At 44.4% G+C, this 23,874-nt stretch overlaps 2 protein-coding genes across 9 annotated transcripts in view; one reads left to right on the plus strand and one right to left on the minus strand.

Annotated features, from left to right (window-relative positions):
- The window catches only part of WWOX (WW domain containing oxidoreductase), a 977,376-nt gene that overhangs the window by 14,755 nt on the left and 938,747 nt on the right, over positions 1 to 23,874 (plus strand). The gene's annotated exons all lie outside the window — the stretch shown is intronic.
- Positions 14,867 to 15,434, minus strand: LOC132509272 (large ribosomal subunit protein eL21). Its single transcript, XM_060130065.1, has one exon. The coding sequence runs from the start codon at positions 15,398 to 15,400 to the stop codon at positions 14,918 to 14,920; it is 483 nt and encodes a 160-aa protein (XP_059986048.1). The 5' UTR covers positions 15,401 to 15,434; the 3' UTR covers positions 14,867 to 14,917.

Below are 23,874 nucleotides of genomic sequence, written 5' to 3' on the forward strand. Positions count from 1 at the left end.
AAGTTAGGTGAAATTTAGATAAAGCGGATGCCCCAGGCCACGAGGAAGATGGTGGCAACACATTATACGTGTCTGTTGGGGAAGCCCCCCCAGTGCCTGTGCCTCCTGCCTCACCTCTGTCCCCAGCTTTAGGGAGCTGCAGGCCTTAGGAGGTTGCAGCCTCTGAAATGACACTCTTCTCTCATCGACCTTTGTTTAATGAGCCTTCTGAACCCTAAGAACTTCGTGTAGATTGAGCGCTGTAGCTTGTGGACCTGTCTCGGTGGAGCTCAGCCTCTCAGTGTCCACGGGGAAGTCACCTGTGCATCCAGAGCTTCCTTCCGCCAGCAGACCGCGAGGCCGGGAGCCCCGGTCCCGACGGCTAAGCCGTAGAGGCGAGGGAGAAGTTCATTTCTGTTTGTGCTCAGCTTAGCGCTGGGCAGGAAGGGGCGGGGCGGGTGTCCACGGCGACCTGGAGTTAGTGGCTCGATGCCTCTGATTTGGTAAAAAACGAAAACAGAAAAACGAATGGAGATGGCTTCAACATGGTGATCATTAAATATGGACCTTAACGCGAAGTCTCCGGAGAGGGGGTCTCGGAGGCTTCCTGTTGCGGAAGATCCCATAGCTGCTTCTCTAGACTCAGCCTGTCAGTCCAGCGGATTGGGCTCTGCTTATAAATAGCTCAGTACAAAATGCTGCCTTCTCAAATCTGAGGGCTGACATGTGCTCCTCCAAGGCCGGACCCTTCTCACGAGGGGTTACCTGAATGCCTAAATATGGGGCAGCGCCTGCCCTGCACGCTGTCCCTGGGAGCGGGGACGTTTGTTGGAAATCGTGCAGATAGTTGTAGGGAGCAGATGGATCATCGTGGCACCTACGGAGTGAAATCCAGGTTCTGTCAAACAACCACTGAAAAAATATTAACAAGTATGCACAGCTTAGCCATTTTCAGTCTCCTGTTCACTGGCAATGATGAATGATAAAGCTTTCTTCCTAACTTCCAGTCTTAAACCAGTAGTGGTTAAAATTTGGTTTTTGAATCCCTTTCCGAGTATAGTCAGGATGAAAAGTTTCTTCGACCCTTTGAAGTTTCATAACACTGGGCTGTTTCGAATGTTGTGACTTGAAATCTGGAATAGCCTGGCCTGGTTTCGATTTGTGTGTGAGTCAGAGGACCCGTTAACAAGAACAAAACTGTTTTTTTGCCTGAACATATACAAGCTGGCCACCTTAGCATACACCAGGAAAATGTATTTTGGGACTGACACTTTAATTTTCTATTGGTATTTATGTTATATATAATAAACCTCCCTAAGGTTCATTACAGGGATTCTAATAATGTGTGTACGTGTATACACACACTTATATACCAAAATTGATATACTTTGAGATATAAAAAGTATTTGCTCAAGCTATCAAAGTCAACCCCAAATTTGTTCTTGAAACAAAATGAAGTTATTGGATTTCCATGTGGGAATCCCAAAATGTTGTAGTTTAATGTTGAAATTGGTTGTTTTGGCTTAGAGAGCCTGTTTTTTAGAGCTTGGGGTCTTCTTGCAAAATCATGTGTTGAAATTACAGTGTGAAGTGGAGTTGCCATATTGTTTTATCATACAGATCATCACCGCGATGAATTCATATCTGGTGTAGATTCTACCAGTTCTATGGTAATACAAGAGAAGTGCTTTTCTTCATGTAGAAAAGTGTATTCATTGTTAACATTTTAAACCCACACTTTGACAGTAATGAACCAGACTCTCTTCCTCTCCACCCTCAGATCTTTGTTTTCTTTTCCACACCTAGTGTTACTAAAATTTGCCTTCTAGCCTAAATCATGCCTTTGACTTTTCTTCCTCAGTTATTCCAAAAGATCCCATAAATTCGAGGCCATAGACCACCTTAGAGTCATTTTCTTGGTTAAAACTTACTCATATGGGGTCATTACACTAGGGATCTTGAAATGCCTGATTACAGTTTCCTTTCCGGTTGTCAACAAGACTTAAACTAGTGGGATTTTTTTTTTTTAATTATTTTTTTGCAGTACATGGGCCTCTGACTGTTGTGGCCTCTCCCGTTGCGGAGCACAGGCTCCAGACGCGCAGGCTCAGCGGCCATGGCTCACGGGCCCAGCCGCTCCGCGGCATGTGGGATCTTCCTGGACCGGGGCACGAACCTGCGGCCCCTGCATCGGCAGGCGGACTCTCAACCACTGTGCCACCAGGGAAGCCCCTAAAACTAGTGGGATTTTGACCTTTATCTTCTTTTTAAGAACCTGGTGCTCATTAAGTAGAGGAAAATTTTCTGAAATAGTCTAAATAATCTTTTGGGAATTCACACTCCCATTTATTAAAAAAAAATTTTTTTTTAGGTTTTATTTTATTATGTTTTTATACAGCACGTTCTTATTAATTATTTTATACATATTAGTGTATATATGTCAATCCCAGTCTCCCAACTCATGCTTTCCCCCCTTGGTGTCTCTACATCTCTGTCTGTTTCTGCCTTGCAAACTGGTTCATCTGTACCATTTTTCTAGATTCCACATATATGCGTTAATATACTAAAATTAAAAAAAATTATTTTTTGGCTGCATTGGGTCTTCGTTGCTGCACGCGGGCTTTCTCTAGTTGCGGTGAGCGGGGGCTACACTTCCTTGCAGTACATGGGCTTCTCATTGCGGTGGCTTCTCTTGTTGTGGAGCACGGGCTCTAGGTGCGTGGGCTTCAGTAGTTGTGGCTCGTGGGCTCTAGAGTGCAGGCTCAGTAGTTGTGGTGCACGGGCTTAGTTGTTCCGCGGCATGTGGGATCTTCCCGGACCAGGGCTTGAACCCATGTCCCCTGCATTGGCAGGCGGATTCTTAACCACTGTGTCACCAGGGAAGTTGCCAGACTCCCATTTTAATTTAAAAGCATTTGTGACCATTTCTCTTTTATGCTAAAATGAACCCATATATTGTAAGTAAAATGATTTTGAAATTATTTGTTTTGAGAAACTATTGAGATTTTTGACAATACTGGAAAAAGTCCTTGAATAGTATTACATAAAAATTGAGAATTGGGGCAGTGGTTGAGAGTCCGCCTGCCAATGCAGGAGACAGGGGTTCGTGCCCCGGTCCGGGAGGATCCCACATGCTGCGGAGCGGCTGTGCCCGTGGGCCATGGCCGCTGAGCCTGCGCATCCGGAGCCTGTGCTCCGCAACGGGAGAGGCCACAGCAGTGAGAGGCCCGCGTACCGCAAAAAAAAAAAAAAATTGAGAATTAGTACCTTATGAATTAAACAACCTTTTTTACATTTAAATATTCTTAGACATTGACTATAAATGGGAATCACGTGATCAGAGTATTTTAGAAGCTGTATATCTAAAGGAAAAGATCAATTGAAATATTCTAATGAGCCTCATCTCATAATTTGGTAATCACATCTAAAAAACTTATTTAAAAACGTATGTAGTAGCACAGGGAGATCAGCTCGGTGCTCTGTGACCACTGAGAGAGGTGGGATAGGGAGGGTGGGAGGGAGATGCAAGAGGGAGGAGATACGGGAATATATGTATATGTATAGCTGATTAACTTTGTTATAAAGCAGAAACTAACACAACATTGTAAAGCAATTATACTCCAATAAAAATGTTAAAAAATAAAAATGTAGGACTTCCCTGGTGGCACAGTGGTTAAGAATCCGCCTGCCGGTGCAGGGGGCACGGGTTCGAGCCCTGGTCTGGGAAGATCCCACATGCCGTGGAGCAACAAATAAGCCCGTGTGCCACAACTACTGAGCCTGCACTCTAGAGCCCATGTGCCACAACTACTGAAGCCCACGTGCCCATGCTCCACAATAAGAGAAGCCACCGCAATGAGAAGCCCGCACACCGCAACGAAGAGTAGCCCCCGCTCACCGCAACTAGAGAAATCCTGTGTGCAGCAACGAAGACCCAACACAGCCAAAAATGAATAAATAAAATACATTTATTTTTAAAAGTATGTAATATATAATAATATATAAAGAATATGAGTACCTCATTAGATACCAGCTGAAACATTTTTGTCACATGAGGTCAGTTGAATTTCATACTTGCATGTAGATTGAGATTTTAATTTATTTGCTATAGTGTCAGCATACAAATGAGACTCATACAAGCTGCTATTCATTGCCAAAGTGGTTCAAAAATCATAATTTAAAAATATTTCTGCCCTAATTGAGATTACAAGTGTTTTATCAGGTTTGAAAATTTGGCAATTATTTTACTTAATACCCAATTTTAAAAATTTGGTTTTTTGCTTTTACGTAATACGGTGACATAGCAATTGTCAGGAAAGAAAGGGTCCTATGTATTTTATGTAAATTACCTAAAAGAGAACAGTCTTCGTATATATTTATATTTTTCCTCCACTAGAGGGCTCTGTTGCCCTTTGATACAGTTAAACAAAAGCGGTAGCATCTCAATGCAGTTTTCTACCTCTCAGCCGGTCTTGCTTTCATTTTTGTTAAATAATGCCTTTTACTTTTCTAACGTATCTTTTAGGTCTTGTACTTCTTGGTGAAAGAGTTCAAACTGAAGACCGTTACTAGTGTCATGTTTGTTTCTTTCTTCCTTCTCTCCCTCCTCCCCCGCCTCCCGTCCCATTTTTTTCCCCTGGTATGAAATACCAAGGATGAAGAGATCCATTTAATAAAAAGGTCCATTGTATTCAGGGAGCAGCCTGTTCTGCCAGACTACACAAGGGCATGTGTTTTCATGACATTATTGGTTTTGGGTGTGCTGGCCTATCAATAATGTGATTTTTCTTTTTCTAAGTGGAAATTGTTATATTTAAATATTAATGCCTCTGTTTAAGGTTCATTTAGAAGGCCTTGGTGATCTTACAGTTTTTTCTTAAAACATAGCGTTCCTCTGCCCCCCCCAACCTACCCAGTGTTATATAACTTATTGTAATTAGATTGTTTAATAATGATATGTTTTTGTAATAGAAAAGAATGTGTCTTTTTGGGCTTAGTGTGTGTTTCTTAACTAAGAGGCCATATTAAACCAAATACTTAATATGAAGCAAACAGCCAGTATCTGCACGTACAAGATCTTAAGGAGGGCAGTTTTCATTTTGGCTCTATAACCAAAGTTTGAGGCAACCCAGTAATTTGTATGCTTCAGTTTTCAAACAGAAATTTGGCCCAGAAAAGGAAAACTGTTTTGGCTGTATAAAACTCCTTACTTTAAAATGGGGACAAAATGAATACACCTTATTACATACTTTTTTTTTTTTTTTTTTTTGGTACGCGGGCCTCTCACTGCTGTGGCCTCTCCCGTTGCGGAGCACAGGCTCCGGACGCGCAGGCTCAGCGGCCATGGCTCACGGGCCCAGCCACTCCGCGGCATGTGGGATCTTCCCGGACCGGGGCACGAACCCATGTCCCCTGCATCGGCAGGCGGACTCTCAATCACTGCGCCACCAGGGAAGCCCCCTTATTACATACTTTTATGTATTATATATTCTTCTTTTTCTCAACAATTTTTTTCTCTCTTTAAAATGAAAGAGCCAGCAAGCACTGTGAATATACTTTTGTAACAGTGCAAAAACTCCTTCACCAGAGTGAAAATAGTTTGCTCGTTCGTTTACAGATGTGGTCTTTGTCTATCCAGTAAAGATGTTTAAAACTAGATGGCTATTGTGGGAATTATTCCAGACTTGGTAATGAAAGGCGTGCCAACTGTTGGAACCCCCTTGACCATCGCTCATTTACAGTGACACAGCCCACGTCCTTTCTTAATTTTCTGCTGTATATACACAAAATGTTCAGATTCGAGTCGTCAGCCTTTTCCAGAATAACGTCGTGGGCCGGGGGTGGGGGGGGTGTCAGTAGAAGGGCCTTCTTGCAAAGATCTCTTAAATTAAGTCTCCGATACATTGATCAAAAGTAAATTCCAAACATCAGGGTTTCTTGCCTGAATTTATGATCTTCCTTTGGCTTAATATGTAACACTGCATTTCTTGAAGGGCCGGTCTGTATCTGCACCCCCCCCCCGCCCCCCCCCCCCCGTGAATGAGCTAAATGGGAAGTGGCCTCCTGTTTAATGAGTTGTGTGACAGGGCTGGAATCTGATTGTTTCAAATCTGTGTTACTTGTTTACCAGGCTGTGCTGCTTGGCTCTCTGGGTCCTTCTTGTTAGAAGCCACGTTGAGATGGTGCTGTCTCTGAAAGCAAGTCAAGGTCTCCTCCCTAGACTCTGAAAGGAAAACTAAGACAGTGTGCTCCAGCAGGGGGTGGGGTGTGTGTGGAGAGTGTCGACGTGCGTGAGATGGGGTGTGGGAGACTCGTTCCAGTGTGTTTAATATTCCTCCCGAGGGTAGGATGGGAGGACTAGCAAGGTGGGTGGAACCAGGCCTTTCGCTGGAACAAATGATCCCCTGGAAAGAGGGACAGAATCAGAATCAAAGAACTTTCTTGTGTAGTTGCATGGAAACTGAAGTTAAAACGAATAACATATTTTTCATTTTCACCCTTACCTCTGAAATGTACTTAATTATTCCAGATTACTGTTTATTGATCGCTGTAATCTTGTCTCATATTGATAGCTTTTTAGAATTCACGAATATCCTGTACCTGTTGTTTTATTTAATTCTCGCCACAGTGCTCACAGGTACCCCGACCTCCAGTTAGGGTGAAAGCACAGAGAGGCGAGGTAACTTGCCCGAGGCCACACAGCTCTGGAGCGGTGGGTGCCTACAGAACTAGAGCAGAGAACTTCAGACTCCATGCCCGGGGCCCTCCCTTCCCCTTGCTGCTGCCTTGTTCCAAGGAATAGTGCTCAGTTCTGCCCAAGCTCTTCCCAAGCAGCTCAGCCAGTCTGTCTGAAATCAACAAATTTATCTTAATGAATCTCCGAAAGCCTGCTCTGGGCCAGGCTGTGTGCGGAGTGTGGTGCCTGTTGGGAGGGGCAAGGCTGATGTGATCTCTGAACCGCTGGGTGATCGTGGATTAGTACACGGACACTTTCTCTCTGGAATTCCCCTTTGGTGTTACTTTAAAATAAGTTTGGGGAAAGAATTACGGGGAATGGAAGCTGGCATTTGTCAAACTCACATAAATTCCAGGTGTTAGGCTAGAATTATTTATTGTTATAAAACATGTATTCCTTATGGAAAACTTAGAAAATGCAGAAAAATAAAAAGAAACATAAATGCAGATAAGGAAAAAAAAACACCCCAAATTATTGCCAACCAGAATTAACTGTCAGTATATAGCATATATGATTCTCAGCATTTTCCCCTTCCCTTTTATTGTGATTTTTCTATGTAACTGTGGTTATGAGCATGTTTGCCTGTCGTAGAATATTCTACAACAGCTTAAGTGGTTGCATAGCCTTGTATGGTTCCAACCATTCTCCCTCTGTAGCACATTTGGGTGGATTTCAGCTTTATGATAGCCATGGCATGGAGGTGAACATTTTGTAATTAAATGTTTGTACCCATTCGTGACTATTCTGTAGTTTTATTTTCTGGAACTGGAATTGCTGAGTCAGGGCATTTGTTTCCTAATCTTAAAATCTTGGTTTGTTTTGTCAAACCACACCCCTGGAAGCTTGTACCAATTGAAACGCCCCTTTGCCCTGCATCCTTGCCAGTCTTGGCATTTAGCATTTTTTAAACGGTATCCCTTAAATTTGCATGTCTCTGATGATTAGATTGATCAGCTCTTCGATGTTTGGCCGTTTGTATTTATTCTTCTATGACTCGCCTTTCCGTCTTACATGCGTAACTATTGGATACGTATCGATTGCTAATTGATTGCCTGATTCATGTGGCAAGATTTAATTTTCAAAATGTCCCTTTGTCTCAGAAGTTAATTTATCTCAAAGTGTCTATTACTTTAAGTACACATTCAATCTTGTGACCCAGAGGCAATTCGTGAGAAGAAAGTTGGCCTCGCTCCCCAGTCTGCTTCACTAAAAACTTCTAAGTCTATATCTTATCTCTTACACCAGCTACAAATCATGGGCACCGCTGCTTCATACCTGCATTTAAGGAGGGAGCACCCCAGGAAACTCAAAATTGGCCAGCTTACGATGGAGGCTGAGTCCCAAGATAATGCAGTAGGCGTCAATCAGTTCTTTGGGTTTTGCAGATTTCCCCCCAGATCTTCTATTAATGGTAGTAACCCCTCTTCAGAGCTTTTCTCTGCATTATCTCATTTGATGAGCCTGGCTCCCGCGTGGCGAAATTGTACCACTGCTGAAAATAGCTCTGCTGACAGGGGAAAGCTTGATAGGTAGTTTCTATCTGGAGAGGCAGCAGGGTGCAGGGGAAGGGATCAGGACTCAGGAAGCAGACGTGACCTAGTTTCCACACCTGGCCCCACCACAACTCATCGAATGACTTGGGCCCAGTTACTTTCCTTCTCTGAGTGCTTGTTTTGCATCTATGAAACATGGACACTATTTGTACTTTGCACAGTTTTTTATATACTTTTTTATTAAAAATTTTTTAAAAATATTTATTTTTGTAAATACTTCTTTATTTAAAAATTTTTTAAAAAAATATTATTTATTTTTGGCTGTGTTGGGTCTTTATTGCTCTAAGCGGGCTTTCTCTAGTTGCAGCGAACGGGAGCTACTCTTCGTTCATTGCGGTGAGCGGGCTTCTCATTGCAGTGGCTTCTTTTGTGGAGCACGGGCTCTAGGCGTGTGGGCTTCAGTAGTTGTGGCACGTGGGCTCAGTAGTCATGGCTCGCAGGCTCAGTAGTTGTGGCGCATGGGCTTCGTTGCTCCGCGGCACGTGGGATCTTCCCGGACCAGGGCTCGAACCTGTGTCCCCTGTATTGGCAGGCAGATTCTTAACCACTGCACCACCAGGGAAGTCCCTGCGCAGTTGTTAAAGACGGGAACTCCAGAGCGCCCAGGGAATTGTCTGCCACGCACCGCAGGCAGTTAGTAAACTGTAGTCATTTCGGGAATGGGAGGCAAGACGATCAAGTTACTGACATTAGTTTGGTATTTTCCTGGCTTCCTGGTTCTTGGATCCTCAAAAGGCTGCCGTCATATCTGCGAGTTTGTCCTAAAACGACCTTTCTCAATAACTGTTTCAGGCGTCTACTTGTCTTTGGTATGAAAGGAAACATTTTAGATATTTTTTGGTTGGAGGTCAGATGGTAGCTGCATCTAGGAAAAAGAATCAAGTGAAAGAAAGAAACGAAAAAAAAGGTTATTTTTCTTGCAGTCAAGGAGGAAAAAAAGATCTGTTAAACTTGGGGGAGAAAAGGAAGGAGAACTATTAAACCTTAAGTGAAATGCGTCATAGTAACATCTTTATTCCAAAAGTCTGGCATCAGAGCTCTGGTTCACTTGAGTTTGTAATGGTTTACAGGACTGCGTGGAATATTAAGTATAAATGTCCAGCTTAGCTGTCCCATTCGCTTGAGGCTACCAAAGAACATCTCAGTGTGTGAATAGAATTTTATCAGCACTTCAGAAGGTATGATGGGTTTTATTGGAGACCACGGGAACATGTTAGGAGGAGAATTGGCTGCGAGTCAGGTGGCCTTTTGTGACCTAAGGCCTGTCACTTAGCTATCTCGAGCCTCCCTTTCCTCATCTGTAAAATAAAGACACTCATACTTTGTCACCCACTCTTTGTTTATTTGATATTGGAGTATAGCTGATTTACAACGTTGTGTTTCAGGTGTACAGCAAAGGGAATCAGTTATACTTACACATATACATATATCTGTTCTGTTTTAGATTCTTTTCCCATATAGGTTACTACAGAATATTGAGTAGAGTTCCGTGTGCTATACAGTAGGTCCTTATTAGTTGTCTATTCTATGTGTAGTAGTGTGTATATGTCAATCCTGATCTCCTAATTTATCCCCGCCCCTTTCGCCTTTGGTAACCGTAAGTTTTCTGCATCTGTGACTCTATTTCTGTTGTGTAAATCAGTTCATTTGTACCATTTTTAGATTCCACATGTAAGTGATATCCTGTGACATTTGCCTTTCTCTGACTTCACTTTGTATGATAATCTCTAGTTGCGTCTGTGTTGCTGCAGATGGCATTATTTCATTCTTCTGTGGCTGAGTAACATTCCACTGTGTATATGTACCACATTTTCTTTATCCATTCCTCTGTCGATGGACACTTAGGTTGCTTCCATGTCTTGGCTGTTGTAAATGGTGCTGCAGTGAACACTGGGGTGCTGTCACCCACTCTTTTGTCAGGATAAAATAAAACAGCATGCACATGCAGTAGTGAAGAGTCCAGTAGACTTTATGTGGTTGCTTGCAGTTGGGGGAAAAAAATCACCTAACGCTTGTCAGAAAAGGCTGTCCTACAGGACGAGGCTTCAGGTTTGGAAGATGGAGGAGGAAGGAGAGTGATTTAATTCCATGACGGATGGAATACAATAGGATCTTTTGATCTTTTTTTGTTAGGACTCGCTGAGAGGTATCAGCAAATATCTTCCCCAGGGTTCAGAAAGGTAACCAGACTTCAAGTACCTTTGTCGAGCCTTGGGCCCTCGATTTGGTGGTGATGACTAGGAAATTTTTTGTTGTGTTTTTTTGGCCACACCACGTGGCATGCGGGATCTTAGTTCCCCGACCAGGGATCGAACCCGTGTCCCCTGCAGTGGAAGCGTGGAGTCCCAACCAGTGGACCACCAGGGAAGTCCGACTAGGAAGTATTAACGGATGCTGTCCCACCCGGGGCTGACAGGCTGTGCCGCTGGCCAGCTCCTCAGGAGCGGAAACCTGGGGTAACAAGAAGGGCATCTCTGCGGAGGCAGAAATGGCCCCAGGCTGCAGTCGTGCTGAGTTTCCATAGGTGAAAATGTTGCTGGCTCTTGTACAGCTCATTTTCTGGTTGCCTTCTACTTCAGTTGCCCAGGCCCTTCCTCACCTCTGTTCGCAGTGCCGAGCGAATACAGATGTACACGGGGAGAGTGAACTGGGTGCTCTTGGCTTGTGGAACATTAACAAATTTTCCAGTAGCATCTCCACTCTGGAAGCTGTTTTCCTTGTGATCGCACGAAGCAGGAGCGTGAAAATAATCTCTTTCAAACGGAGAGAGTCTACTGTGGTAGCCACCAATGGCTGTAAGGATGAATCTCAACCCTTTTTGCATTTCTCAGTATAAGGTCTGCTGACTGCCTTCAGTTTTTCTGTCTGGTGTGTCGTACAGGAGGGCGGCTGTGGCTTCTCCATTCAGCAGCTGGGTTTGAGAAGCTTCTGTCAGCTGAGAGATCATCACTGTATTCCAAGTGGCATTACCGGAAGAAAAAAAAAAGGAAAAGAAATGCCATTACAACTTTATCTATTAGCAAAGGAAGCTTCCATTCCAAGTCCGTGTACAGTTACCACATTGAGTGTTTGGCAACGTAGAGAGCAGTGTTAACAGATCCATCTGGGGAAACGCCTCAGTCAGGGAGCAGAGTCAGATTTTTGGCAAACGATACCCTCCTTGCAGCCTAAAAAGCTGAGATGGGAGCCGCTGGTCTCTGCCTGAGGGCCTTTCTCTGCGGAGCCTGGCTATGGCCGCTTGCCTCGTGTTTCTCTTTTATTGCCTGTTGGCCTGACTGGGGTTGTGTGTCATCATCGTGGGGCTCTTACACTTACTTGAGGGCACACATGTGCATCTATCGTTATGTTCCTTACCTGTTTACTTAATTATTAAACACAGCAGCAACTTGCTTGCTTGCCGTTCTGGAGGTCAGAAGTCCGAAATCAGTCTTACCGGCTGAAGCCAGGTCGTTGGCAGGGCCGGCTCCTTCTGGAGGCTCTCGGGGGGAGAGTCTGTTTCCTCACCTTTTTAGAAGCTTGGCCTGTGGATGTTTCCTTGACCTTCGAAGCGTGTCACTCCCCCATCACACCACCTTCTCCTCTTGTGCAGACAAATCTCCCTCTTACGACAACAGTTTTCATCACCTGGGGTCCACCGGGATCTGCCAGCGTAATCTCCCCATCTCAAGGCCTTCATCACGTTTGCAGAGTCCCCCCCTACCATGTAGGGTGACATTCACAGGTCCCAGGGACTCGGATCTGGGCATCTTTGGGGACCACTCCTCAGGACCCTCAGAAGGTGATGGGTTATCTCTAAGGACTCTTCACCTGCAGCATTGAAGTCTCTGTCCCCACCCCACCTCTCCCCTACCTAACTGTTTCTTTGGGCTGGGTGATTTTTTTTTTCTAGAAAAAGTCTGGTCCTGTGCCTCGGCGTTCTGAGTTTGGGAGCAGCCGTACGATGCCTCTTGTCCTCCATTCGGGGTTTGTCTGAAACAGGATGGTGTCTAAATGTCCGGGCCTCGCTGTAGTGCCGCTGAGTGACTTCACATCACGTGACAGTGATGAAGGGAGGGGGACCATCTCACACTTGCTCATTCCCCTAGCTGGGGGCCATTTGGTCAAGAGTAGAGCCTCCCAATCAGGACGCAGGGGAAACTGGGGTCTGTAGCCTGGATCTGGCCCCCAGGTGATTTGTTTGGTCCGCACAGAAATGACCTGTGGTGTTTTCTGTTTTGTTTTAGATTAACTGCTGACATGTTAAAATCAAGAGCATTTACTTAAAAGTAATCTTGATTTCTTTTTTTTTAAATTTTATTTATTTATTTTTGGCTGCACTGGGTCTTTGTTGCTCCGCGTGGGCTTTCTCTAGTTGCGGCGAGCCAGGGCTGCTCTTCGTTGCGGTGCGCGGGCTTCTCATTGCGATGGCTTCTCTTGTTGCGGAGCACGGGCTCTAGGCACGCAGGCTTCAGTAGTTGTGGCACACGGGCTCAGTAGTTGTGGCTCGCGGGCTCTAGAGTGCAGGCTCAGTAGTTGTGGCGCATGGGCTTAGTTGCTCTGTGGCATGTGGGATCTTCCTGGACCAGGGCTCGAACCCATGTCCCCTGCATTGGCAGGTGGATTCTTTTTTTTTTTTTTTTTTTTGGTACGCGGGCCTCTCACTGTTGTGGCCTCTCGTGTGGAGAGGCAGGAGAACAGTCTCCGTACGCGCAAGCTCAGCGGCCATGGCTCACGGGCCCAGCCGCTCCGCGGCATGTGGGATCTTCCCGGACTGGGGCACGAACCCATGTCCCCTGTATCGGCAGCTGGACTCTCAACCCCTGCGCCACCAGGGAAGCCCAAGGCAGGCGGATTCTTAACGACTCTGCCTCCAGGGAAGCCCTAATCCTGATTTCTGACTCAAAAAAATCAGAAGAGCTGGCAACACTGGGCCCTGTTCCCAGCAAGCAGAATTGCACGGAGGCTGTTTCCCTGCCGTTAGGCAAAGCTGTTTCCTATGAGTATGTCCTGTTACCTGCCTGGTCTGTGTGGATTCTTGAGTCTAGAACCCTGGTTTAGTGTCTGGGATGAGGGCTGTGTGGAGAGAGAGGGCTGGCTGGATCATAGGCACAGACACACCCTTAATTCCATCATTTGTGCAGTCAACAAACATTGAGAACTAGGTGCCAGCTCTTCAGCGTTGAAGCAGACAGGATGCCTTGCCCCTTTGGAGCTACAAACTAACCAAAATATCAGCCCCTTGATCTTTGTGCTTCTAGAGAATGTTTACATTTATTTGCTTTATGGTATAATTTTTTTTTTTAACCACACATTTCCCTGTACACATGGATGCCTCTGGGAAGTTTATAATTATTTCTGTTTTTCTCTTTTTGTATTTATTTTTTAAATTAATTTTTACTGGAGTATAGTTGCTTTGCAGTGTTGTGTTAGTTTCTACTGTACAGCAAAGTGAATCAGCTATACGTATACATATATCCTCCCTTTTTGGATTTCCTTCCCATTTAGGTCACCACAGTGTATTAAGTAGAGTTCCCTGTGCCATACAGTAGGTTCTCATTAGTTGTCTATTTTATACAAAGTATCAGTAGTGTATGTATGTCAATCCCAATCTCCCAATTCATCCCAACCCCTCTTTCCCCCTTGATATCCATACATTTGTTCTCTACCTCTATGTCTCTATTCTTTTTGTATTTAAAAGTACAGGATACTAAAGCCTTTTTGGTTAATTCTTGAGAAGACATCTGCAAACGAATCACCAAATAGGTTCTTGTAAATTAAAGACAGCGTTCGCTATCCTGACTGATGCTTTTTTTAAAATTTTTGAAGTATATTTTATTTTTTTATACAGCAGGTTCTTATTATCCATTTTATACATATTAGTGTATATATGTCAATCCCAATCTCCCACTTCATCACCCCACCCCACCCCCCTGCCATTTTCCCTCCTTGGTGTCCATATGTTTGTTCTCTATATCTGGGTTTCTATTTCTGCCCTGCAGACCAGTTCATCTGTACCATTTTTCTAGGTTCCACATATATGCGTTAATATACGATATTTGTTTTTCTCTTTCTGACTTACTTCAATCTGTATGACAGTCTCTAGGTTCATCCACATCTCTACAAATGGCCCAGTTTTGTTCCTTTTTATGGCTGAGTGATATTCCATTGTATATACGTACCACATCTTCTTTATCCATTTGTCTGTCGATGGGCACTTAGGTTGCTTCCATGACCTGGCTCTTGTAAATAGTGCCGAAAGGAACATTGTGGTGCATGTGTCTTTTTGAATTATTGTTTTCTCTGGGTGTATGCCCAGTAGTGGGATTGCTGGGTCATATGGTAATTCTATTTTTAGTTTTTTAAGGAACCTCCATACTGTTCTGCATAGTGGCTGTATCAATTTACATTCCCATCAACAGTGCAAGAGGGTTCCCTTTTCTCCACAGCATTTGTTGTTTGTAGATTTTTTGATGATGCCCATTCTAACTGGTGTGAGGTAATATTTCACTGTAGTTTTGATTTGCATTTCTGTAATAATTAGTGATGTTGAGCAGCTTTTCATGTGCCTCTTGGCCATGTGTATGTCTTCTTTGGAGAAATGTCTATTTAGGTCTTCTCATTTTTTTTTTTTTTTTTTCACAGTCCAGGTCTTTTATTTTCTTTACACCCATCATGCCATGAATTCATAGGGAATGGGCTCCAACAGTTCAGGCTCCTTTCCATTGGTTCTCACGAAGTGTGCTTCTCTGGGTGGAGCAGGCTGGCGCTTCAGTTGAACCCAAGTACCTTTCTCTTTGGCTTCCTTCTTTTTCTGATCATTTTCCTTCACCCGTTTCAGGAAGCTATCCCGGCTCTTAGAGTGCTTAATATGCTCGATACGCACATTAATTCTCTTGGCAAGAATCTTGCCCTTAACTTGTTTGTTTACAATGATGCCAACAGCATGCTGGGTAACATTGTAGACTCTCCCAGTTTTGCCATGGTAACACTTGTGGGGCATTCCTTTTTGAACAGTGCCCATTCCCTTGATATCTACAATATCACCTTTCTTGTAGATTCGCATGTATGTGGCCAAAGGAACAACTCCATGTTTTCTAAAAGGCCTAGAGAACATGTAGCGGGTGCCCCTCCTCTTTCCCTTTGTGTTGGTCATTTTGGCGAATTACTGGAAGATGGCGGTTCCGGCCGAAAAGCTCTTCTCATTTTTTGATTGGATTGTTTGTTTTTTTAATTTTGAGCTGCACGAGCTGTTTATATATTTTGGAGATTAATCCTCTGTCTGTTGATTCGTTAGCAAATATCTTCTCCCATTCTGAGGGTTGTCTTTTCATCTTGTTTGTAGTTTCCTTTGCTTTGCAAAAGCTTTTAAGTTTCATTAGGTCCCATTTGTTTATTTTTGTTTTTATTTCCATTACTCTAGGAGGTAGGTCAAAAAAGATCTTGCTGTGATTTATGTCCAAGAGTGTTCTTCCTAAGTTTTCCTTAAGAGTTTTATGGTGTCCAGTCTTACATTTAGGTCTCTAATCCATTTTGAGTTTATTTTTGTGTATGGTGTTAGGGAGTGTTCTAATTTCATTCTTTTACATATAGCTGTCCAGTTTTCCCAACACCACTTACTGAAGAGACTGTCTTTTCTTCATTGTATATCCTTGCCTCCTTTGTCATAGATTAGTTGACCATAGGTGCGTGGGTTTATCTCTGGGCTTTCTATCCTGTTCCATTGATCTATGTGTCTATTTTTGTTCCAGTACCATATTGTGTGGATTACTGTAGCTTTGTAGTATAGTCTGAAGTCAGGGCGTCTGATTCCTCCAGCTCTGGTTTTTTCCCTCAAGACTGCTTTGGCTATTCAGGGTCTTTTGTGTCTCCATACAAATTTTAAGATTTTTTGTTCTAGTTCTGTAAAAAATGCCATTGGTAATTTGATAGGGATTGCATTGAATCTTTAGATTGCTTTGGATAGTGTAGTCATTTTCACAATATTGATTCTTCCAATCCTAGAACGTGGTATGTGTCTCCATCTGTTTGTATCAGCTTTAATTTCTTTTATCTTGACTGATGCTTTTTAAGTCTTCCTATGAGTCTCTGATTTTCCTTAAGCTTCATCTCCATGTACACCTCTTGATGTAACTAAAACATGAAATCTGGAACTCACTCCTGAAGACTTGAGTGTGCCACCCTAAAATTTTCAAAATTCTGCAATTCGGCTGATGTTTAAATTTTACATAACGGGTGATAAAAAATTTTTGCTTGGAATTTGTAAACTCAAATACTGTCCGAAAATGTGACCACTTTACCTGCAGCCTCGACAATGTAAAATCCTAAGTCTAGGCAACGATTCTCTACCTCACGGTTAGATACTGTGCTTTGTAGCTGCCACACCAGTTGAGGAGCTGGAAAATGGATCGGAGCAAAGAAGCATCGTGGCAATTATAAACGGTAAAGGAAAGCAAAACCTGTGAATAAGTACAGGGTGAGCGAAAACTCCCTGTTAATTTGAACAAAGCGTGGATCTGTGGTCAGGTGCCATCGCTCATCTGTCGTTTGTATTAATCACAGTTCCATTGCTTACCCTGTGGTAATTAGCATGCAGCTGTATTAGGATATTTTTAAAGCTTCTTCTCTGCCTTTTGATGTTTGTATTTACAGTCTAAGCCGTTATGTACTGCTCAGATAGTATGTGCTAAAAATCAGCGGTTCGTTTGAGTGGCATGCTTGCTCATTTTGTTTGGTGGACAGATTTCTTTCACAGTCGTGGCTGACTTTCCTGTAACTGGCTTCTGTGCTTCGCTCCGTGTTTTGACTCAGCCTTGGAGCTCTCAGCCCGCTGTTCCTCACGCCACTGATGGTATAGCTGAGCTCTGCTAATGCTGTTATTAATCTGGCAATATATACCAGGGAGGTTGTATAATTGCCACGATGCTTCTTTGCTCCGATCCATTTTCCAGCTCCTCAACTGGTGTGGCAGCTACAAAGCACAGTATCTAACCGTGAGGTAGAGAATCGTTGCCTAGACTTAGGATTTTACATTCTGTCGAGGCTGCAGGGAAAGTGGTCACATTTTCGGACAGTATTTGAGTTTACAAATTCCAAGCAAAATTTTTTTTTTTATCACCCGTTATGTAAAATTTAAACATCAGCTGAGCTGCAGAATTTTGAAAATTTTGGGGTGGCACACTCAAGTCTTTAAGAGTGAGTTCTAGATTTCATGTTTTAGTTACTATAAAGCTGGTCTTGTTTGGATTGAAGAATTGAATAATGTCTTAACTTTTCAAAGGATACAACTCTAATCATCGTGTGTTCTGTTTAAACTGTCCACGGAGAAGTATCATGAAAGTGAAATAGTTTCAGATGAATTCCTAAAGAAGAAATGCTGATGTCTTTAAATGAATTTTAGAGATTGAACTACTGAAGCTTCCATATTGCACATCACAGGTGGCTAATCCTGGGGACGCTAGTTTACAAAAGCGAGTGATGCACTTGGGAGGCTGAGCTGAACTGGGCAGGGAACAAAACATGACAGTTGTCACGTGTAGAAATAAGCGATTCCAAGTTTACAGTCAGTGGGATGCTTCCGTCCTCCTAACAGATTTTGTGGATCTTACACAGGTTTTAGGGAGGTCTGTGTGTTTTCTTAAATGTTCCTTGACTCCTCCCCCCTTTCTTCCTAATATTTATTTATTTGGTTGCGCTGGGTCTTAGTTGTGGCAGGCGGGCTCCTTAGTTGTGGCATGCAAACTCTTAGTTGTGGCATGCATGTGGGATCTAGTTCCCTGACCAGGGATCGAACCTGGGCCCCCTGCATTGGGAGTGTGGAGTCTTACCCAGTGCACCACCAGGGAAGTGCCTTGACTACTCCCTGTGACAGTGACTTTATATTGTATGGTATGTGTGTATGTGTGTGTGTGTTCACGTCGGTGGGGAGAATCAGCTCTTGTGACAAATAAGAAACAGCAAACATTGTTCATGTTGACTTAACCGTTTGCTTAAATATTAGTATTGGATCTCAGAGTCAACATGCTCGCAGGATGGCTTTGTTTTCAGTAAAGGCCGTGTTAGAAAACTGTCTGCTCTTCCCGATAGCATTTCTGCAAAGCTGTCAGAAATCTGTATTTGGAAACTTACCCATATTCTTAATTCTGGGCATTGCGATAAACGATAGTGTGGACTTCGCACAGACTGTTTTCTGCGCACATAATGCTTGTGATGTCTGCGGAATTTTACCTATTCCCCGAGTCTTTGGGGAACCATTAAACCCTCTTTCCTTAGTTTCCTTAACCTTTTTTTCATTATGACAGTCACTGTGAGAGTTCGCTTTTTCTTTACTTCTGTGATTCAGAACCCAAATCTGGCTCATCTCTCCGTCCCCTGTTTAGTTTCGTATTTTACTTTAATCTTTCTGAACATCAGTATCTGTCACTGTGGTATTTAAGCTCTCGGAAGAATCGGGCAGTTGCCAACTCTTTGAGAAAATAAAGCCCTCCGCCGTTGTGGTGTTCTGCTTTAGGCCTAGTTAAGAACTCGTATTGTTTGGCTAAGGTTGGGATGATTTAGGTGCTGTTTGTGATTAATAGCAGGGACTCTCTTCTTCGTCGTGAGGAGCGTAACTTTGGTTTTAGAAAGCTTGATCGTGTTGTTTTCTCCACGGTAGATGTGAGAAGAACCAGGAGAGTACGAGGACATTTATAAAATTATCACACAGTGGTCCCGCTGTGCTGATGTATCCAAGAGAGAAAATCTGAAAGAAAGCATTAAACTGCAGCAAGAGGCAGTTACTGGTCTATGGTGCTGTTGGCCCAGCGAGATGGAAGAGGAAAGAAGTGTGATGCACAGATAGCGGGGAGAGGTGTTGCCTGCACACTGCAACATCCCAGTGCCAGGGCGGGGGTGTGTAGACCCTGCAGTGTAGACGCAGCTGGCTCCACTGTCCTCAGTGGATGAAGACAGGCCCTTGCTGAGAAACAAAGAGCGTAGACTCTCCCCCCTCAGGTTCACCTCCTGGAGTGGAGGTGCAGCGACTCGGGAGGAGTTGTTTCCCCAGCAGAGGATTAGCAAGTTCAGGGCAACGTTTGAAACGTGCAGCATGACTTTTAAAGTCTGGTTCAGAGCCCGTCGCTGGTCAGCTCCATTGTGGCTGACCAGATGTCGGGGAGGACTTCTTAGAGGGGAAGGCTTTTCTTTCCTTGAAAGTGAACGTCTGAAATAGTGTTCGCATTTCTTCTTAGAAGCACAAGAGAGAGAAATGCAATAGGGAGAACTTGGATTTTCAACTAGGCAGTCACTCTGGTTTTCTTATCCCAGTAAAGGAAATTTCGTTAATTGCGTTCAGATCCTAGAGGCCAGCTCTGTCGACTCCTGTACATTTGATCATACGAGGCTCTTCCGTTCTGTGAACTGAGATTCTTTCTTCCATCCATGACAGTGATCTAAATCAGGCTTTCTTTTCTTTCTACTAAATTTTTCAATTAGCAAGAGGCTAAAAGAATAATTAGACTGAAAGTATTACTGGGGGAAAAAAATTAAACCACTTCCACTAAAACTGACCCAAAAAGATAATGGGAAGGAAAATGATATTTGTAGGCGTGTCTGGCTGATTCCCTTTGTACTTGATATGAATTCTTTTAGGAGTTGAACATAGAAGCATGTGTGCATTTGTGCAACTTTTGAGATCTCTAGGATGGAGAATTCACCTCTCTAACTGGAATTTATTTAGCATGCAAATGTAGGTAGATGATTGTCTTATGTATGCCTGGTATTGAATGATGGGGTAGGTGTGATAACTATGTATAAAATTTAAGTCCAAGGGGCGCTTTTATGGCGGCAGGCTGGAAATGGCATTGGATTTTCTTATGGCTTTTTCATGTCCATTTTGATGAATATATTTATTACTTCTATAATGAGTAGTACACATGGTTGGTTAGCCAAGGTATTGAACTTTATCAACCTTGGCTGAAATTCACAATGCGTGCCAAACTTGTTGTAACATGTAAGAAATTACATCTGGGCTCAAAGGTTCAATAATGATTACTCTTATAATGGAATCTTTTACAAAGCATGGGATTTCATGATATGCCTCTGCTTTTTAAAGAGTAGAGTGATACAGTGAAACAAGGAATAACACAGAGCTGAAAAAAGGATCCTCCTGTGGTACAGATTCAGACTTAGAATAGGTTCCTTCGACTCTCAGGACGGGGTGAGAACATGTTCGGATCTTGTCTCCTGGGTTATGTGTACTCTGGCGTTGGCTCTTACACGGCTCTCTCTTTAGACCTCTCTCGAGCGAGCCTTAATCACGTGACTTGTGAACCTTTCGGGCCTAGAAGACAAAACCTAATAGTGTGCTGTTATATCCCATCTGTTTATAAATTCCAAACTGATTTGAAATGTGCAACCACACTTCTTTTTTTTTTTGCGGCACGTGGGCCTCTCACGGTGTGGCCTCTCCCATCGCGGAGCACAGGCTCCGGACGCGCAGGCCCAGCGGCCGTGGCTCACGGGCCCAGCCGCCCCGCGGCATGTGGGAATCTTCCCGGACCGGGGCACGAACCCGCGTCCCCCGCATCGGCAGGCGGACTCTCAACCACTGCGCCGCCAGGGAAGCCCCTACGCTCTTCTTAAATTACAGTGACTCGAGGTCCGTAGAACGTTTTACTCTACTGAGAGGAATCCAAGCTCAGATTGGTCAGGTCGCCCGTCAAGAGGTGTGGAGGTTTCAAGGCCCCAGCAAATAACACATTTCCCCCCATTTTCCAAGTTATGAACTGATTGAGAAATAGGACACAGTGTAAGGCGAACAGAAGGCTAGTGCATCACCTTAACGCCTGGCCCAGCGCATGTTGGGGAGCATGGCCTCTCCGTGGGGGCCGGTGGGCTCTTGGATCCTGAACCCCAGAATCTGACAGGGGGATGGCTTGGTGCCGGGTCCCACCAGACCACCCCTGAGGGCAGAGCCCCCCCCCAGCAGGCACACAGCAGAGCAGAGGGGGGCGTGTGGTGTCTGTACGAGGAGAGGAAGGACAGGGCCCTGTGGGCCCCGCGCTCTCCTAGATTTCCTAACCACACAGGCTGTCCGGCTGCCAAGGGCAGGAGTCAGGACAAGAGGATGTTAACACAAGTGCGGATCCCTTCACCCAGAAAGACGTACCCGAAATGGGAAAGCTGGTAAAAATTATTAAGTCTTGGGACAGTCAGGCTGCAACATACATGTGTATCCACTGCCTGGTTTTATTTTGCCTTGTGAGCCCTCACTCTTTCTTGGGTAATTAGACATGCTTGTTTTTTTTTTTAAACTTCTGTACTTTTCAACTTGGTAACCCTGGGGCCTTGTTCCCTGTTCTTAACCCCCGAGTCTCAGTTTCCCCGTCCGTGAAGCAGGCACCATGACACCAGCGTCATAGCGTTGTGAGACCTCAGTGAGATGAACTGAAGGCACCCAGCGTGGTGTGTGTCACCTTGTCTTGTTCACCATGAGTTTCCTTATCTTTCATTTTGTTTCTGGGACTAAGGTTTAAACTTAGCTTCTTAACTTTTTATCATGGGCACTTTTGTATGGACGGCAACACAGGGGGAATTATGTTTTTGCTTAAGAGGTAAAAAGGAGCTGGTGTCAGGTGCACCCTTGTATGAAATAGGGAAGGAAAATCAACTGCATTTTAAGTTCATGGACCAACCTGTTGAGGGACGCCTTCACTTGTCACCGTCTCTGTCCTACTTTGGGAGTTCGATAAATATTGGCCTGTTTTGTTCGACTGCCCTTTGGCAGTGGACGCAACTGTCAGCGCACAGCAGAAGGGATTTCTGCGAAGCCGTGGCTTTGTATGCCCCACTTGGACAGTGTCCACGCTTAACACAATAGAGTAAAGCAGGCCTGTCTTTTTCCACATCCACTTAGTTCAAGCCTCAGCCTTTCCCACAGCGCGTGAGCATCGCGAACCACAGACACAAGACAGTGTGAAAAGCGCAGACCAGGGAGAGGGCGCCTCTCTCCGGGGAAATGTGAATTCTTTGGAACAGATCAGCTTTCCCAGTGGCCAGAAGGATGACAGGTGTCCGGAAAGTGGTTGTCGGCTGACCGTCTGAATGGTTTGCCCCTCCGTCTCTGGGGGAGCTGATGGTAGCCCTCGCTGTAGAATTGCAGAGTATCACACAGCCACGCCGCCCCTCTGATACTATAGCGGGAGCCACCCCACGTTTGCTGACGGCACAGCCCGCCTTTCAGTTATTGTATCTTCGATGAAATATTTCTCTTTAACTCTATTAAATTTACTTCTCGTGTTAAGAACCATGGTATAGTACTTGCCAACGGACGTTCACAGCACGCACCTAATTTGTTTTATTTTTTTAATGCTTAATCAGAACTCAGTTGAGCAGTTAGGAAGTGTGTTGTAGGGTCAGCTCAAAATAAGAATGGGAACACGGAAGGGGAGAGGAAGGTCAGCCTGAGCCCAGCCCTTTACCCTTCAGGGGCTCAAGTGTCAGTTCCTTCTGGGTGCTGGTCTTCTAACCTTGGGAACAGGAGAAGAGAAGAAGGCGAAAAAAAGAGAGCAAACATCCCTGGGTTTAACTGAACTTTTCCAAGAAAGAAAGATAGAAGGATCCTTATCCCTTCATTATTTAAAAAAAATGGTTGAATTTTTTTCCTGTATGATAATAAAACCCATTTGGGGGCAGCCACTCTGAGTAGTTACGGGGCATCCGTCTGCCGTCAGTAGCGATCCCCCAACTGCCGTAGACTGCCGGTAATCATTACGCAGACCATGTGCTCATGCAGCGGGGCAGCAGGAGTGAAGTGTTTAGCGTGCCTCCACCCATGTAAGAGGGGAGCATGTATTGAAGACGGGCCTTCTCAGCTGCAGTTGTCATTTGGCATCTCTGTTACCTACAGCTGCTCAAAGAAGTTTCTACGAGGCAACATTGCTTGCAGCCCTTAACATCTGCACCAATAAAGCGTCTGATGCAGACAACCTGTTTACACCTTTGGTTGGCTGAGGCTTTCATGGTGTTTTTGGTCAAGAAAGGTAAACAGCGCCAGTGATCAGACCACATCTAGAATACTGTGGTCATTTCTGGATGGAGCACAGACAAGCAAAGTCATCGAATCCCGTCCTAGGAGCATCTGTTAGTTAACTGGTGGAAGAAGGGGTTGACGTACATTAGTTCTTGTGGTAGTTGTGCTGGAGAGAGATGAACCTGGCTTACTTGGAGGCACAGAGGTGGGACCAGTGGACCGAGTCCTACAGGGAAGCAGCGTTCAGCCGATTAGAATGGGGTGGGAGACCATGGTTACACCATTGTAATGTAATGTTGTAATGGTTACACCATTGTAATGGTTACACCATTGTAACCATTACACCATTGTAATGGTTACACCATTAGAATGGTGTATATGATTCAAGTTTTATAAAAACTAAACTGGTAAGTTTGTGTTGTATATTGAAAATGTTTCAAGAGTTTTTCGTCTTAGCTTGGTCCCCCTCCCCCCCAAACCTGAGACGGAGGCTTACTTGTAGTTACTTTGGGGTGTGACCTCGGGGGGCATGAGTGAGGGATGGAGGCTAAGCAGGGCAGGGGCATGTTATGAGTTGGGCAGTGCTGTGGGCTGCTGGTGCTCAGTCCAGAGACTTGCTG

This window comes from Lagenorhynchus albirostris, chromosome 19 (genome assembly GCF_949774975.1).
Source record: "Lagenorhynchus albirostris chromosome 19, mLagAlb1.1, whole genome shotgun sequence".
NCBI lineage: Eukaryota > Metazoa > Chordata > Mammalia > Artiodactyla > Delphinidae > Lagenorhynchus > Lagenorhynchus albirostris.